Genomic DNA, 16,082 nt, shown 5'->3' on the forward strand with positions numbered 1-16,082 from the left:
AGTAGTTCACACAGGTAAGACAGGATAAGGGGGATGTCGCTTGCCAGCGGGTCCAACTGTCTTTTGTAACACCATATAGAAAACCTTTTCCACTTTCAGAGGTAAGATTTTCTTGTGTTAGGTTTCCTGGCCTCCTGCAGGACATTGAGCACGTCCTTGGTGTACAGATGTTTAAAGGGGATCAAAATCCAATCAACCACAGGGTGAGGTGCAGAGACTGCCACTGTGGGTGTATCTGTGTTCCCTTGTTCTGTGTGATGAGGTCCACTGTGGGTATTAACTTGTTTTTATTGCCCTTGGACAAATGAAGGAGAAGGGGGAATCAGTGCTGTCTTGGCCAGTAGGGAGTCACCAGTAAGAGTTTTGGTGTGTCCTGCTGAATTTTCAGCACCATCTTTTGAATCAAAGGGAAGGGGCGGAGCATACAGAAATTTATCCTTCCAAGAAATTGAGAAGGCATCTGTTGCCAGTGCCTTGGGGTCTGGTGTCCTGGTGCAGAAGGCAGGAAGTTGCCTGTTGATGGAGGAGGCAAACAGGTCTACTTGAGGTGTACCTCACCGGTGGACCACATCCAAGAAGACATCTCTGAGAAACATCCATTCGTGGTTGTTTGAGATGGTCCTGCTGAAAATGAGTTGTGAAGGAAGGGGATATAAACTGCCTGTAGGGTAATCCCCTGCAAGGGGCCAGTTCCCACACCAGCAGAGCTAGTCTGCAAAGGAGATAGGATTTGGTTCCTCCCTGTTTGTTGAGATAAGACAGGACAGTGGTATTGTCCGTGAAAATCTTGAGAGGGCCTTGCTGGAGGTAGGGTAGGAAGGCTTGTAGAGCCAGAAGGATTGTTCTCATCTCTCTGACAATGATGTGCTCTAGTTTGTGTGTGTTTGGCCACAAACCCTGCACCTGCCTTTGGCCTAATGTGTCTCCTCAGGCCAGATCTGAAGTGTCTGTATGCATGATCTGAGGGTGTCGGGGTGGTTGGAGGGGAAGGCCTAGGTTCTTGGCCACCTGTCCCATCCACCACTGAATTTTCTGTTTCAAGAAGGGAAGAAGTGGTACCCTGAATTCAGGGGATGGGAATGCTGGGTCCAGACCAACCGGAGATACCACTGTAGTGTCCTTGTGTGCAGTCGTTAGGGGGAGCATGGGTACAGTGACTGCCATGTAACCTAGAAGTCTCAAGTACTGCCTTGCTGTCAGTTCTGATGCTTGGCGGACACTGAGCAGGTGTTTTGTCAATGACACCACCTAGTCTGGTGGTAGGAAGGCCTTCATGAGGTCTGGGCGAATCCTACACCCCAGGAACACAATGTCCTTTGTGGGCTCCAGATGGGATTTTGGGAAATTTATTAGAAAACCTAGAGATCACAAGAGGAACAGAAGAACCTGAGTGAGAAGGAGGAGAGTCTTCTGACTGACTGCCTGAATTAGCAGGTCGTCTAGGTAAGGGAATATTTGGATACCCTTTGTCCTGCAATAGGCAATGACTGGAGCAAGACATTTTGTGAATACCCTGGGTGCGGTGGAAAGCCCAAAGGGCAAAGCACAGAATTGAAAATGAGATGAGCCTGCCAAAAGCCTCAGGTACTTCCTTAATGTGGGCTTTATTGGAATGCACAGATAAGCATCCTTTATATCTAGGGTTGCCATGAACGCTTGAGGCAGGAGCAGGAGGAAGAGGGTGGGAAGAGTAAGCATCCTGAATGTAGGCACCTTTAGGAAAGGGTTGAGATGTGAGAGATCTAGTACAGGTCTCCATGGTCCATCTTTTCTGGGAACCAGAAAAATTCTGGAGTAAAATCCTCTTCCTTTTGTTTCCAGAAGCACTGGTTCTATGGTGCCTTGAGTCAGCAGAAATTGCAATACCTGTTGCAGGAGGGGTAGCTGACTGGTGGGTGGTTGTGGAGTGCCCAGTCTTAATGGGAGGGGGGGTGATCCAGGACATGAAGTGACCATTCTGGATGATGGAAAGAACCCATTTGTTTGACGTAATGTGGGACCATACAGGGAGACAATGAGAGAGATGGGCAAACGAATAGGAGAGGGAGGTAATGAGGTTGGCAAGTAGAAAGACACTACCTGCCCTATTTTGAAAGGGAGGCCGGTGGCTGGAGAAGCTCTAGCTGGGGGGGGGGGCTGTTTTCTAGGAGGTCTCCTAGGCCTGGAGGGAGGCATAGGGCGAGAAGGTTTTCTAATGAATTGCATTTTGGCAGGGTGTTCTTATGGAACTTAGGGATGGGCGAAACTAGGTGTTTTAGGTTCTGCATTTCTTTGCCTTTTTGTTGGAGACTTGAAGAGGTCAGCTACTTTGATGCCAAACAATGCAGAATGATCTAGAGGGGCGTCAGTCAGCTTAGCCCTGAAGTTGTCAGGGAAGGGCTGTAGACGTAGCCAAGAGCATGTCTTTAAAGCAGAGGCTAAAGCAGCTGACCCAGCTGAGACTTTAGCTGCATCACAGCTGCCCCTTATGGAGTGTCTATTCACCTGAGGAGCTAGCAGGGAGGACAGAGATGCTTTGGCTGCACAGTTTGGGATGTCTGCCAATTCCTTAGTGGCCTTATCCAGCAGGGCTAAGGAGTCCTTGGCCATATGGGTCTGGTAATTTGTGGCCCTGAAAGATAGGGTGGCTGAAGTGTAGATTTTCTTCCCAAGACGTTCCATTGTCTTGCTGTCTGTCTTTGCTGGTTGTTGTAGGAAGCAGCTTGGAAGCCCTATCAGTGGAAATGGAGACAGTGGCTGGGTCAGCTGGAGACGACTTAAGGAGAAATTTCTCTGACTTTGGGACCCTTGTACAATCTGTCTGCCCTGCGTGGGGTTGGAAGTTGGAAGTCAGGGTTAAGGGATGCAGAGGAAAAAGCATCCAGAAAGGCCATCAGAATAGGAGGGATAGCAGAAGGACTGGAGGAGTCCAGCTGTACGAGGTCATAGAACCGCTTCTGCACCTCAGTCATGTCAATGGATTTCTACTTAAAGTGATCTTTCATTTTGCAGATAGTTTCTCCAAAGGTTAAATCCTCAACTGGGGAGTCAGGCTCAATGGACTCTTCCTCTGGTGATCCATATCCCAGGGGAGAGGAGATCTGTGAGGAATAGGAGAGGGAGTCCTCTGAGGAGTAACAAAGTTCTTCCTCTTCCCTCCTTACTGTATTTCAGGTTTGGGGCCTAGGGCTTAAGAGAAGAGGGACAATGCTAGGGCTTCCTGTCGTAGTAGGATGTAGGGCCATGAAGGCATTGAATAGGCTTTGGCTGAAAGCTTGCCAATTGGGCATGCTTTCAGGCGGTGGAGAGAGATACTTTGTCTTTCGTTTCTTTTTAAGAGGGCTAGATGGCATCCAACTAGGAGAAGGCCTCGAGTCAGATGAAGGGATGGGATTGGTAAAATCAGACGGGCTCACAGAGAGCACTGGTCCCCCCCCGGCATCTGAGGTAGACGCCGGTAAAATCTCTACGGGCGTGTCGTCCGCTCGGGAATGTGCAGCCTCCTCATAGGTAATCGCTTTATCCTGACTGGTGAAAGGCAATTCCTCTACTAGGCCAATGTCAGCCACAGGCTGAGGTACAGGTGTTAGAGGTGCAGCAGAAGAGCTAGGCCGCATGGCTTTGGCCCTCTTTTTAGGGCAGTTCTGACGGGGAGTCGGATGCACCTTCCATCCCTAACGCAAATTGCTTATAACTGCTGGTTCTCTAGATAAAGGTTTAGAGCGTGCAAATGGTGACGTAAGGTCTTTGGGACAAACGCCTGACAAATAGGGTAGTTCTCATGGTTGTGTTCCTTACCCAAACAAAAAAGGCACTGATCATGGGTGTCTTTGTGGGGAATCTGACAGCCACACTTACACTTGCCCCTTCTGGATGACATGAACAGACTATAGTTAAAAAGAGTAGGACTGGAAGGCTCCCCAATGGGGTACTTATCTGATAATTTCTGATCCAACGTCAGCGAGTAGCAGGAAAACCTGGCATATGACTAGCAGCTGAAGAGTTCTGAGGACTGGTGCATGCAGACGTCAATTTTATGACCCATGTTCCTGCAGCCATGTCAGATGCTGATGCACCTTGAGGGAGTGAAAAACTTTGGAATACTGGACGGACGCATGCGAAAGGAAGAACAGTAAACCCACATGTAAAATACTGTAACACTGGAACAGAAGGACATCTAAGATTATAATAAGATACAAGATTATTATTAAGACTATTATATATAATTATAATTAATTATCATTATGTTAAGATATGTCCTTTGTAGTGAGTTTTGGAGCAATATACAATTATATATCAGGTATTTGGATGACATTTTTGTTTCATGGAAGGGTAGGATAGATCTTATACCTACTTTTATTGAATATTTTAATAATATTACCGATTTCTTGGTGTTTACACATGAACTTAGTGTCAACAAGGCACACTATTTGGATACTACCATTTCACACACTCAGGATGGTTTTAAATTAAACATATATCAAAAAGGTACAATTTGTAATTTTTGTCTCCATTCTTCTAGTTGTCATCCTTTGTCACAGAAAAAGATTTTAGTTAAAGGACAAGCAATATGGATTGCTCGGATGACTTCTCATTTTGAGGATGTCAGAGATGAACTTTCGAAAGTAAGGGAGAGGTTTTTGTAGAGAGATTACCTAAAAAAAGATAGTGGATGATATAATTGAAGGTGTATACAATGAATGGGGAAAGAAGTATAATGTTGAGTGTGGGTTTCCCCAAAACAAGTAACTCTATTACTTTCCCTGCAGTTACTAAATTTGAAAAAGCTTGCATCGTTTCAGCATAGCCCCATTATGGGGGAAATGAGGAATATCATTAAAAGACATTGGAATATATTCAGAGTTAATAATGATGTGAATGCTGTGGTGGGGGAGAAGCCTGCATTTATTAGTAAAGTGGGTAGCAACCTTAAAAAAAATTTTTTTGAAAATAAGACCTATAATAAAGATTTACACAGAGTTAGTATGAAACCTTGTGGGAGTTGCAACCAATGCCCCTATATAATCAAAAGTTATAATATTATTTTGGCAAACCAAATGCACACAAAAATTAATTTTAAGAAAGGGAACTGCCTTATTAATAGGGTAGTATATTTGGCCAAGTGTGAATCATGCAGTGGCTTCTATGTTGGGAAAAACAGAAAGAGCTCTTAGAACTAGAATTTATGAGCATGTTTATGATATTCACAATAAGAGAGATACTAATGCCTTATAAAAAACATCACCTTGGTTGTCACGGGTTTGTTAAAGTTAGTTTTGGTATATTGGAAATACTACAGATTGATTTAAGATGGGGAGACTGGAAAAATCCATTATGTAAAAGGGAACTACAATGGCAGCTTAGACTGGCTGCCTATCTCCCTCTAGGATTGAATGACTTTGTTTATTTAATGCCAGACTTAAGAGAAAGAGCTGATACGTTATAAGGCAGTTTCAATCCTTTAAGGATGATAAGCCATCAATATTCCCTCCTCTATTTTCATAACTTTAATAACTGTTACAATTTTTATAACTTTACAGTTTTATTATTTAATGACGTTTTTTTATAAACATACATTTTTACCTATTTCAAATGCTGCAAACATGTATACATGAGAATGTTTTAGTGTTTTATATTGCTTCTTGGTTTTCAGCAAATTTGTATTTGTTTTTGTATATGAGAACCCAATGTCATGTGATTTTTCTTTGGAATTTTACTGGCACCACAGTTACCAATGGCATGGACTCATTAGCTATTTAAATCTGTCACAGTATTTAATGTGTATTCTGATGAAGTCCCCCGTGATAAGGACAAAAGCAGTTGCTCTTTATTTCTACAATAAAATAGTGTTCCTGCTGTTCTTCTATCGGTACGTGTTTTGGTGTTTTACAGTGTAGTGAGGAGCCAGTCGTCTACGTAAGCAAACAGTCTGAATCTGAGCAGTCTCATGAGGGCTGCTACCGCTGCCATGCATTTGGTGAACACCCTGGGAGCTGTGGTGAGACCGAAGGGCAGGAGTCTGAACTGATAATGACTGGCTCCCAGTCAGAAGCCTAGATACATTTGACAGTGCCTGTTCATTTTGATGTGATAATACACTTCTTGAAGATCAATTGAGCACATCCAGTCATTTTTCTGTAGAAAAGGTAGAATGGACTGAACCATGACCATCCAGAATTTGGAATTCTTTACAAACTGATTTAGATAACCGAGATCCAAGACAGAACTCAGGTCCACTGTCTTTTTTGGCGCCAAAAGAACCTTGAGTAAATGCTGGATCCTGCTTGGTCTGGTGGTACCTCTTGGATGACTCTCTCGTCTAGCAACTTGTAGATCTCTCGAGCTACTAGTTCCCCCTGACTGGGTGGCACATCATGAAGACTTTTTCTCTTTTTTTACAGGAATTTGTAAAAAGGGAATGAAACATCCTCTGAATATGATCATTTGCACCCAAGAGTCTTTTGTGATGGCTATCCAGGCTTTTTGGTGCAAGGATAAATACACCCCTCCCGACTGCATCCAGAGAGGGACAGACGAGCAACTTTTTAGGTGTGCTGGAAAGATCTCTCAGAGAAGGAATCTTGAGATCCTTGGTTCTGAGGACCCCTCTCTACCGCGGTGTCTACCATTGTAATTATTTCCCCTTCTGCCTCTGGGGGAAAAATCCCCACATGACTCCTGGAAAGGACCTTGAGATTTTTGGAACCACATCATCTTCCCACAGTGTTGACTCCTACAGAAATGTCTCTGTAGGGTAGAAAAGCAGATTCTGATGGCAGACAAGGTCTTTACATCCTGTTCACTGCTGCAGAGAGTCTCTTTAATGCTTGTCTCAAACAATGAAGATACATCAAAGGCAGCACTGATGAATGATGCCTTGAAAAGCTTCACAAACTCTCACAACCACATCCAGTCATGTCTCCTTATGGCTATGCTTCATCTGGCCGCCCTTGAGGTACTTCAGCTGCATACGAGATTAACCTCATGGATGTGTTTGTAAGAAGATTGTAGGGTGGCCAGTTGTGAGGAAAAGGACTTCTGTTCCTCTGTAGACATGATCAACTGGGGCAGATCAACTGGGGCAGAATTAGAGAGTTCCTTTACCAAGTCCCTTTTTAATCTGGTGAAATGTGCCAGGTAGTTCAGCAATCATAGGGCAAATGTCTTTGAGGCATACACTCACTTCCCAAACCTGTCCAACTCCCTAGACTCTCTGTTAGGAGGATGGCTAGTGGACCTTTCTTCAGCCATTTCCTCTTTGGTGGCTGCCTCAACAATCACAGCATCTACAGGAATCCCTTTAGTCCAGTATGGTCGGTCAGCAAGGACACACAAAATGTTGTATGGGCATTTTGGGACTGGTTCCACAGAGTCCAGTTCTTTCCATGCCCTGCACAAGACAAGGTTTATAAGCTCATCCACGCGGGGTGGGTGGTGCTGGTGGTTTAAACAAAATGTAGATGGTCCAGACTCGAAGGCTTCCAATGCCACAGATTCCTCCTGGCAAGGGGTTTGAGATGACCAACCACCTTTCTGGCAAAGCATCTCTAGGATGTGTCCGAACGAGACGTCCTCAGGTGGAGATCTGGGGGACCCTTCCCCTTCATCAAAATCAGTGTCTTCTGTGAGAGATTCCTGTGAGGAATCTAAGTACCTCCTTTTGCGCAACCTCTTCTGAGGGACCTCCCCAGTGGGGTATTCTGGCGAGGTACCAGAAGAGGTGGGGCATTCCCTCCCTCAGTGTTAGGATGAGCAGACTCAGACAGAGGATCCGAATGGGGAACAAAGGATGTAAATGATGGTGGAAGAGGTGGAGACTACTCGAGTGAGAAAACACCCTCTCCATCACTTTGGAGGCAGAAGGATTAGGAGAAGCTGATGACAATCCAATCAGAGCCAAAGTACTTGGAACAGACAATCCTGGGCCATCCACAACCCTCTGCTCTGAAGGAGGAGCTGGACCCAAGCTGTCCATCGCAAAAAACTCGAGGGGAAGTGATGGCTTTGAAAGATCTGGAGTCGAAGTCAACCCCTTGGATCCAACATCAATGCTTTTGCTCCAAGAACCATTGAATTCTAAGGGGGTAGGAGCCTACCGGATCAGGGACACTGCCACAGTGGAAAACACAGGATTCATCTGATCCGACAACTCAACTCTCTGGGATCTCAGATCTGAGGGCTTTGAAATGGAAGGCCAGATCAGAGAAGAAGCAACATCAGGCTAAAAGGTTTAAGGCTCATGGATCTGATGGGAGACGGAGATGGCAAGACCCCCACCTAGATCTGTGTTTTGATAAACTTTCTCATCATCCTAGCCACCCCACCATAGACTGACTTCAGGATGACCTAACACAGGAGGATGTGAAGGGTGGCCTAGATGATTTTTTGGGTGTTTCCTGTAGAAAGGGAGACCTCAATCTGGGTGACACCAGTTCAGGAGAAAACCTTGAACTACAGGATTGAGGGAATGGAGACACTGACTACTGGATCCAAGGTCTTAGCAACCTTCGTTGGCAGCTCCAATGGAGGAGTCTTTGGAGACCAAACAGGATAGTGTTTTTGGTGTTCCCAGGCCTCCTTAGATTTGTGTGAGGGGGTTTGTTAGCCATTCATACATTTTCTAAATTGCCCCCCAATCACACACTATTTTGAATTTGTTTTAATACACAGAAAACCAGGCCACCTGTCCAAAATACCAATGACACCAATAATTCAAAAAGAGGACCCACATGTGATGTCTTCCTTTGTTAGACATAAAAATAAATGACATTATTACAGTACTCCTCACAGATTTTTGCAATATCATTAACGTCTACAGATTTTACACTGTTTGATAAATGGCTAGATATTAAGTCATTCTTGTCACTTGAGTTTTTTTAAATCTATGTTTCTGAATAGTAAGTCCTACTCAAACTGAGAAAATGTTGTATGCTATTACTTCTTCAGATTTTATGGTAATTGGGTGCCCAAATTTTTGGGGGCAAACTTTTTATTGCCATTAAGGGCCTGGGCAGACACGCTAGCAATACCTAATAGAGATAAGAAAACAAACACTGTGCAGTATGACTTGAAGACAGTTATCATAAAGAAGAGGAACACCAGAACCAAATAAAAAATAGTCTAAACACACACTGTGTGGGCAGCATCTTTGTCAGCATGGGACTGTATGTAGCCTTCTATTTCACCTCAGACATAGTGGTGAAGCATCACTTACAGATCTTTGTTGGAAAATGAACTAGAATCAGATTTTGATTTCCATACAAAATGTGTAGAGGCAAAATGGAGAAGCAAACTAACTTATGTTAGAAGTCAGTAACTTGTGAACAGTTATGAGAACTCCTCACGTTACTGACAGACTATGGGAGTTCTATGAGGAATACTGTAGATGCAGATATTATATTTTTACTTATGTTTTGCTATCTACTTCCTCTAGCTGTCTGCCAATCATCTGCCCCCTCCTGGCCAACCGACCCATTCATTCCTCTGTCATCAAGAGTGAGTTGGCTGAGGGGGATCATGATTAAGCCAGCAATAAGGGGTGGTTCGAGAGATTTTACTTATTGCCCTACCTCCTTAAACATGCTCAGCTGAACAGAGAAGGAAAGAAGTGAAGAAAAATTTGCAGTGGGCTGATGATGCCTGTTGCAAGCATTCCCACAAACTCTGAAGCATGGAAGTGGTTTCCCCAGACTCTAGCAGGGGAAATCACATTTCCCCATGTGTTTCTCTAACACCTGCAATCTTCTCCTAAATCCTCAGAAGAGGTGAGTGAGCCATGTTCCTTCAACTCCTCTCCCTCATTGGCTGGCTCATCCAGTGCTGAGGCTTGTGGTTTCCCCAGACTCTAGTAGGGGAAATCACATTTCCCCATGTATTTCATTAACTCCTGCAACCCTGTCCTAAACCCCCAGAAGATGACAGTGGGCCATGCCCCTTCACTCCTCTCCTCCCCTGGCTGGCTAGTCCAGTGCTGGAGCTTCTAACTAAACCTGGTAATCTCCATCACGGTCAGGACTCTCTCCATCTGCACCACAGAATCCGGCAGACATTATATCTTATGGTACTGTTATGATACTTGTTGATGAAAGACGTATTTCATTTGTAAGGTATGACCTAATTTACTAGCAAATATTCTTCATATAATATATTACTATTCTAACACAAACACCATGGACAGAGAGAAATTCTTAAATTCCAGAATTTGCAAGCAGAAATAACAGCAATGTGTAAGAAAAATAGGAGCAACAGTACTAACAAAGAAGGAATTTACAATTGTACTTAAAAATGTTACCAATACACATAAACCAATATGATCTGCAGAGCAAGGCAATTCTGGGCACAGTGTAGATGCTGAGAAGAGTACTCTTGGCTAACACCAAAGACTGAACTAATGCTGATTTCATGAACTTTAATTATGCCTTGACTTAGGAATGGTATCCATTCCTGTCAAGTTATGTAAACACCTAAGCATTTGGAGAAATTAAACCAGAGAGATTATTAGAAAACTTAAAACCAATTTCTAACTTCACCATGTACCAGTTATTCCCTAGGCACTGAAATCAGATATTAAGACAGAAGTTTAGCACTTTATGGAAAAAACTGAAAGGTGTTTGGAGAGTTCCAAACCAAATAGTTTTGTGGTAAGGAATACGCAGTTGATGTTTCTCAAGAAAAACAATGGCTATTACCTCCATTCATCTGTAGGTTGGTTTCGTTCATAGTTCTCTCTTACATGAGATACTCCCATATCCGGATGTAACCAATGAACCTCTTCCAACTGAAGATGGCTGAGGCGCAATCCATAACAAGCGACATTCTTAACTTTATGACTATCTACAATTTTTTGAATAATTCCCTAAAATCAAGAAAAAATTTCAAAGAATTGCATGAACAAAATTATACTGCACATACAACGTAATTTTATCTAACATCAATATTTTAAAATGTAGATTCAGTGAAATCAAAGCAAAGAGTATCAAAGCTACAAGGATGCAAAGCAAGTACAGTATTTAAGCCATGTATGGTAAACAATTGCCAGCAGTGCCCATGAGTGATATACCAACATTAACCAGAAGTACTAGAATTTTCAGCTCATTCCACTGTTGTTAAAATATTTTCTAATAATGTCTGCATACCTGCAAGAATATAAGGCCAGTCTCCTTTTTAAACATATTTATTAAATTATCACTTAAGACACAGGCAAACGTATGTCATTAGAAAAGAAAAACATTAACATTTTTTCCATTTACATAAATCACACATCACATATCTTTTCTTTCTATACAACTATCATCATTCCAGCATTAGAGAAATTGCTCAGTTCCTGCCCTTAAACCTCACTCCTCCTGAGCATTATTATGCATGCACTGTTCACAAAATTTCCATTTAATTTCTAAGGAATTAACTCTTTTCCTTTTCTAAAGATCACGCTTCTAGTTCTTTTACAATATTCAACACTTCAAAGTCTAAATCAACTGTATTTGATTTCCATTTTCTGAGAGGCTTAGTCCTGTCCAAACAAAATCTAAGTTGTCTGTGCACGTCCAAAGAGTGCAGAAGTCATTCTCCTTTGTTTTGTGGATTCGGAAAAAGGTAGACAAATGAATAGACTAATTTAAAGCCACACTACACACCACCTTGGGCATAAAGGAAGGACTGGTCCTGAGGGAAACCCTGTCTGCATGGAAGATAATGAAGGGCTCCACTGCCATGAGGGCCTGTAATTCAGATACTCTTCTTGCTGAAGTGATGGCTAGAAGGAAGGCTGTTTTCCAAGAAAGGAATTTCAACCCTGCAGTTGCAGCAGGTTTTAATGGAGGGAGATTGAGCTTTTCCAATACAAAGTTAAGGTCCCAGGCTGAAGTAGGGGCTCGCCTGGGGGGGGTCTTACATTTTTAGCCCCTCTGAGGAATTGCTTTAATATGGGGTGAGAGAAGAGGGGAGGGTCAGTATTATAATGTGCTGAAATTGCAGAGGCATGAATTTTAATTGACGAGAAGGATAGGCCCTTGTGGAGCATTTCTGTTAACTACCGAGGGGAGGGTCATGAGTGATATACCAACATTAACCATAGGTACTAGAATTTTCAGCTCATTCCACTGTTGTTAAAATATTTTCTAATAATGTCTGCATACCTGCAAGAATATAAGGCCAGTCTCCTTTTTAAACATATTTATTAAATTATCACTTAAGACACAGGCAAACGTATGTCATTAGAAAAGAAAAACATTAACATTTTTTCCATTTACATAAATCACACATCACATATCTTTTCTTTCTATACAACTATCATCATTCCAGCATTAGAGAAATTGCTCAGTTCCTGCCCTTAAACCTCACTCCTCCTGAGCATTATTATGCATGCACTGTTCACAAAATTTCCATTTAATTTCTAAGGAATTAACTCTTTTCCTTTTCTAAAGATCACGCTTCTAGTTCTTTTACAATATTCAACACTTCAAAGTCTAAATCAACTGTATTTGATTTCCATTTTCTGAGAGGCTTAGTCCTGTCCAAACAAAATCTAAGTTGTCTGTGCACGTCCAAAGAGTGCAGAAGTCATTCTCCTTTGTTTTGTGGATTCGGGAAAAAGGTAGACAAATGAATAGACTAATTTAAAGCCACACTACACACCACCTTGGGCATAAAGGAAGGACTGGTCCTGAGGGAAACCCTGTCTGCATGGAAGATAATGAAGGGCTCCACTGCCATGAGGGCCTGTAATTCAGATACTCTTCTTGCTGAAGTGATGGCTAGAAGGAAGGCTGTTTTCCAAGAAAGGAATTTCAACCCTGCAGTTGCAGCAGGTTTTAATGGAGGGAGAGTGAGCTTTTCCAATACAAAGTTAAGGTCCCAGGCTGAAGTAGGGGCTCGCCTGGGGGGGTCTTACATTTTTAGCCCCTCTGAGGAATTGCTTTAATATGGGGTGAGAGAAGAGGGGAGGGTCAGTATTATAATGTGCTGAAATTGCAGAGGCATGAATTTTAATTGACGAGAAGGATAGGCCCTTGTGGAGCATTTCTGTTAACTACCGAAGAATATGAGGTAAAACTGGGCACCGTAGTGTCCATACCCTGGGTCTGGCTCCAGGAACAGTATCTTTTCCACTTTTCACCATAGGATTTTCTAGTACTAGGTCTCCTTGCTTCCAGAATGACATCTAGCACCTGCTTACTGAGGGATGCTATTGGAGAGCTCAAGGAATTAGACAGGCTGCAAGGTTCAGGGTTTGAAGCTGAGGGTGCAGAATCTGACCCGCCTGCTGGGACAGCAGGGAAGGTGTCTGAGGTAGGTGTCATGGATCCCGCAGTACCATGCTGCGCAAGAGGGGGTACAAGTGCTGGCGAGGCCAGTCTGGTGCAATAAGTATGTCCTTGGTTTGTCCTGTTTGATCTTTAGCAGAACCTTCGACAGGAGAGGTAGAGGGGGAAAGGCATAAACTGAGAGGCTTTCCCATGTAAAGGACAGGGCATCCACTTTCCAAGCTTGACTGTGGGGAGTCCTTGTGCAGAATTTGTCCAATTGGTAGTTGTGGGGGGAGGCAAACAGGTCTATCTCTGGAGTCCCCCATGTGTTCCTCAAGAGGTTGAATATTTTTGGTTCCAGTTTCCATTTGTGTGGGTCCGTGAGATTTCTGCTTAGGTTGTCTGCCAGTGAATTTAGCTTGCCTGGCAGGAATTGAGCTTGTAGGTGCACTTGGTAGCTCAAGGCTGTGTTCCACAGAGCCATGGCTAGTCTGCAGAGAGGGTACAAGTGGATTCCCCCCTGCTTGTTTATGTACCACATAACTGTGGTGGTGTCTGTCTTTATAAATAATTGTCCTGGAAGGATGTGGTCCTTGAAGGCTGTCAGGGAATTCTGTACAGCTAACATTTCTTTTTGGTTGATATGCAGGTGCATCTGACTCGGGTTCCATTTGCCCTGAATAAATGCACTGCCCTGCCAAGTGAGCCCCTCATGCATAGTCTGATGCGTCTGTTGTCAGGGTGGCAGGGGGTAGATTGAAAGGGAGCCCCTTGTTGAGGTGGCAGGCCTCTGCCCACCAAAGGAACTCTGTCTTTATACAAGGAATGATAGGAATCATTGATTCCAGGTCCTGAGAATGTAGACACCATAGGTTTTTTAGATACCATTGTAGTTTCCGCATATGCAGTTTTGCATATGGAATTAGTAGAATGCAAGAGGCCATGAACCCCAGGGCTTGCAAAATTTTCCTTGCAGATCGCTAGGTCTTTGTGGCCAGTAGTTTGAAGTAGGTTGTCAAATAAACTTGTTTCTCTGGAGTGAGGTAAGCCATCTGGGAAGTTGTGTTCAAGCTTGCTCCCAGGAATACAATCTATTGACAGGGTACTAGATATGATTGCTTTTCGTTTATGATGTACCCCAGAGAGGTTAGAAGTTTCTTTATGAATGCCAGATGTTTTAATAGCATGTACTGGATTTCTGCCTGAATCAGACAATCATCCAGGTATGGGTATATTTGAATATTTTTCTGCCTGCAAAATGCAATGGCTGGAGCTAGACACTTTGTGAATACCCTGAGCGCAGTAGATAAGCCAAAGGGAAGTGCAGAGAACTTATAGTGCATGGAGCCTGCTCTGAAGTGTAGGTATTTCCTGCAAGATTCCCTTATTGGAATGTGCAGGTAAGCTTCCTTTAAGTCCAAGGTTGCCAACCAGGCATCTTTGCCTAGCATAGGAAGCAGCTGTTGAAGTGTTAGCATTTTGAATTTTGGGATTACAAAAAAGGTGTTTAGAATAGAGAGGTCCATGATAGGACGCCAGGAGCTGTCTTTTCTGGGTACCAGGAAAAGTTTTGAATAAAAACCTTGTCCCCTTTCTTCTGCTGGGACAGGCTGAATAGCCCTGATACTTAGAAGAGAGAGAACCTGCTGTTGAGCCTCTGCTCACTGATTTGGGGGTAGGTCTGGCCAACTATTTGGGGCTGGTAGGGTGTAGAAGTGGAATTTGTATCCTTGGAAAACTATATTTAAAACCCATTTGTCCTGTGTAATGAGTTCTCAGTTTTTTGCATGCAGGGCAAGCATTCCTCATAAGGGAGCTAGCAGTTGAGCAGGGCTTGGAAGGGTTAAGGTTAAGTCATAGTGACATTTTTCCATAGGGGGGGGGTGTCTTACTACTTCCTGCTTTGGAAGTGGGAGCCCCCCACTGCTTAAACCTGTGTGTAGCCTGAGACTGTAACCTATGTGGTCTGCTGTTCCTGGGTTTGGAACTGAGAAGGCCTGGAAGAGGCTGGAAAGGACCAGTTCTTTGAAGGCCAATGCCTACTAAATCTGGGAGGCTGTACTTGCAGGAAATCTTTTAACAGTTTGCATAGATTTAGCTTTTTCCTCCATCTTTTTAAGGACTTCTTCTGCTTTGTTGCCAAACAGGCGGTCTTGGTTTAAGGGAGTATCCAGTAATATAGCTTTAACATGATCTGGCAAGTTTTGCTCCTTAAGCCAAGCATGCCTTCTAAGTACAGACCCAGTGAGAGCAGCCCTGCAAGATGCTTCTAAAGAGTCAAAACCACATTGCAAAGTATGTTTACCAACTTGTTCAGCAGAATGCATTAAATACTGTAATTAGGCCCCCTCCTTCTTAGCATATACTTCTCTGATGTGGAAGCCAGTATCAAGGAACTTTGGCTAGCGAAGTTTGATGATGACTGCAAGCAATGGCGAATTACAACAGGAGCGATTTGAGCAGCTGCCCAGTGCTGAAGACTCCAGTGGGGCCAACAGCTGATCACCATCGTATACGGGCCAGGTTGTCTACCCAGACTTACCAAGAGTTTTACTTAAAGCTCTTCTTACATTCAACATTGCTAACTCATTTTAGTTAGCCTGTGTGCTGGACATAAGACTAAATGGCATTACAGGCATTTTCTCCTAATTACAATAAAGACGAAAACAGAGGTATCTGCTTATTCCCAGTCCTGTGAGTGAAGATCCCTTAAATCCAGAGGATCTAAGGGAATAAAGATTAAAATTAGCCAATACACACTTGGTACGAGATCGAATCCTAGTGGTTAGTGCCCATAGTGAAGGACTCCCTGGGAATTTAATGCTCAGCCTCTATTTTCAGAGGGTTATCCAGACAAAA

The 16,082-nt window shown here is 43.3% G+C and overlaps 1 protein-coding gene across 11 annotated transcripts in view; it reads right to left on the minus strand.

The window, feature by feature from the left end:
* PTK2 (protein tyrosine kinase 2) overlaps positions 1-16,082 on the minus strand; it is a 4,250,095-nt gene that overhangs the window by 3,084,340 nt on the left and 1,149,673 nt on the right. For 10 of the 11 annotated variants that reach the window (XM_044067250.1, XM_044067257.1, XM_044067247.1 and 7 more), the window contains one exon: positions 10,668-10,834. In XM_044067250.1, the coding sequence (XP_043923185.1) occupies positions 10,668-10,834 (167 nt within the window). Of the gene's footprint in view, positions 1-10,663; positions 10,835-16,082 lie in introns of those variants that run through there. The other variant, XM_044067262.1, reaches the window with a different exon arrangement.

Source organism: Protopterus annectens, chromosome 3.part1 (assembly GCF_019279795.1).
Source record: "Protopterus annectens isolate FY-2018-M chromosome 3.part1, PAN1.0, whole genome shotgun sequence".
In the NCBI taxonomy this organism is placed as follows: domain Eukaryota; kingdom Metazoa; phylum Chordata; order Ceratodontiformes; family Protopteridae; genus Protopterus; species Protopterus annectens.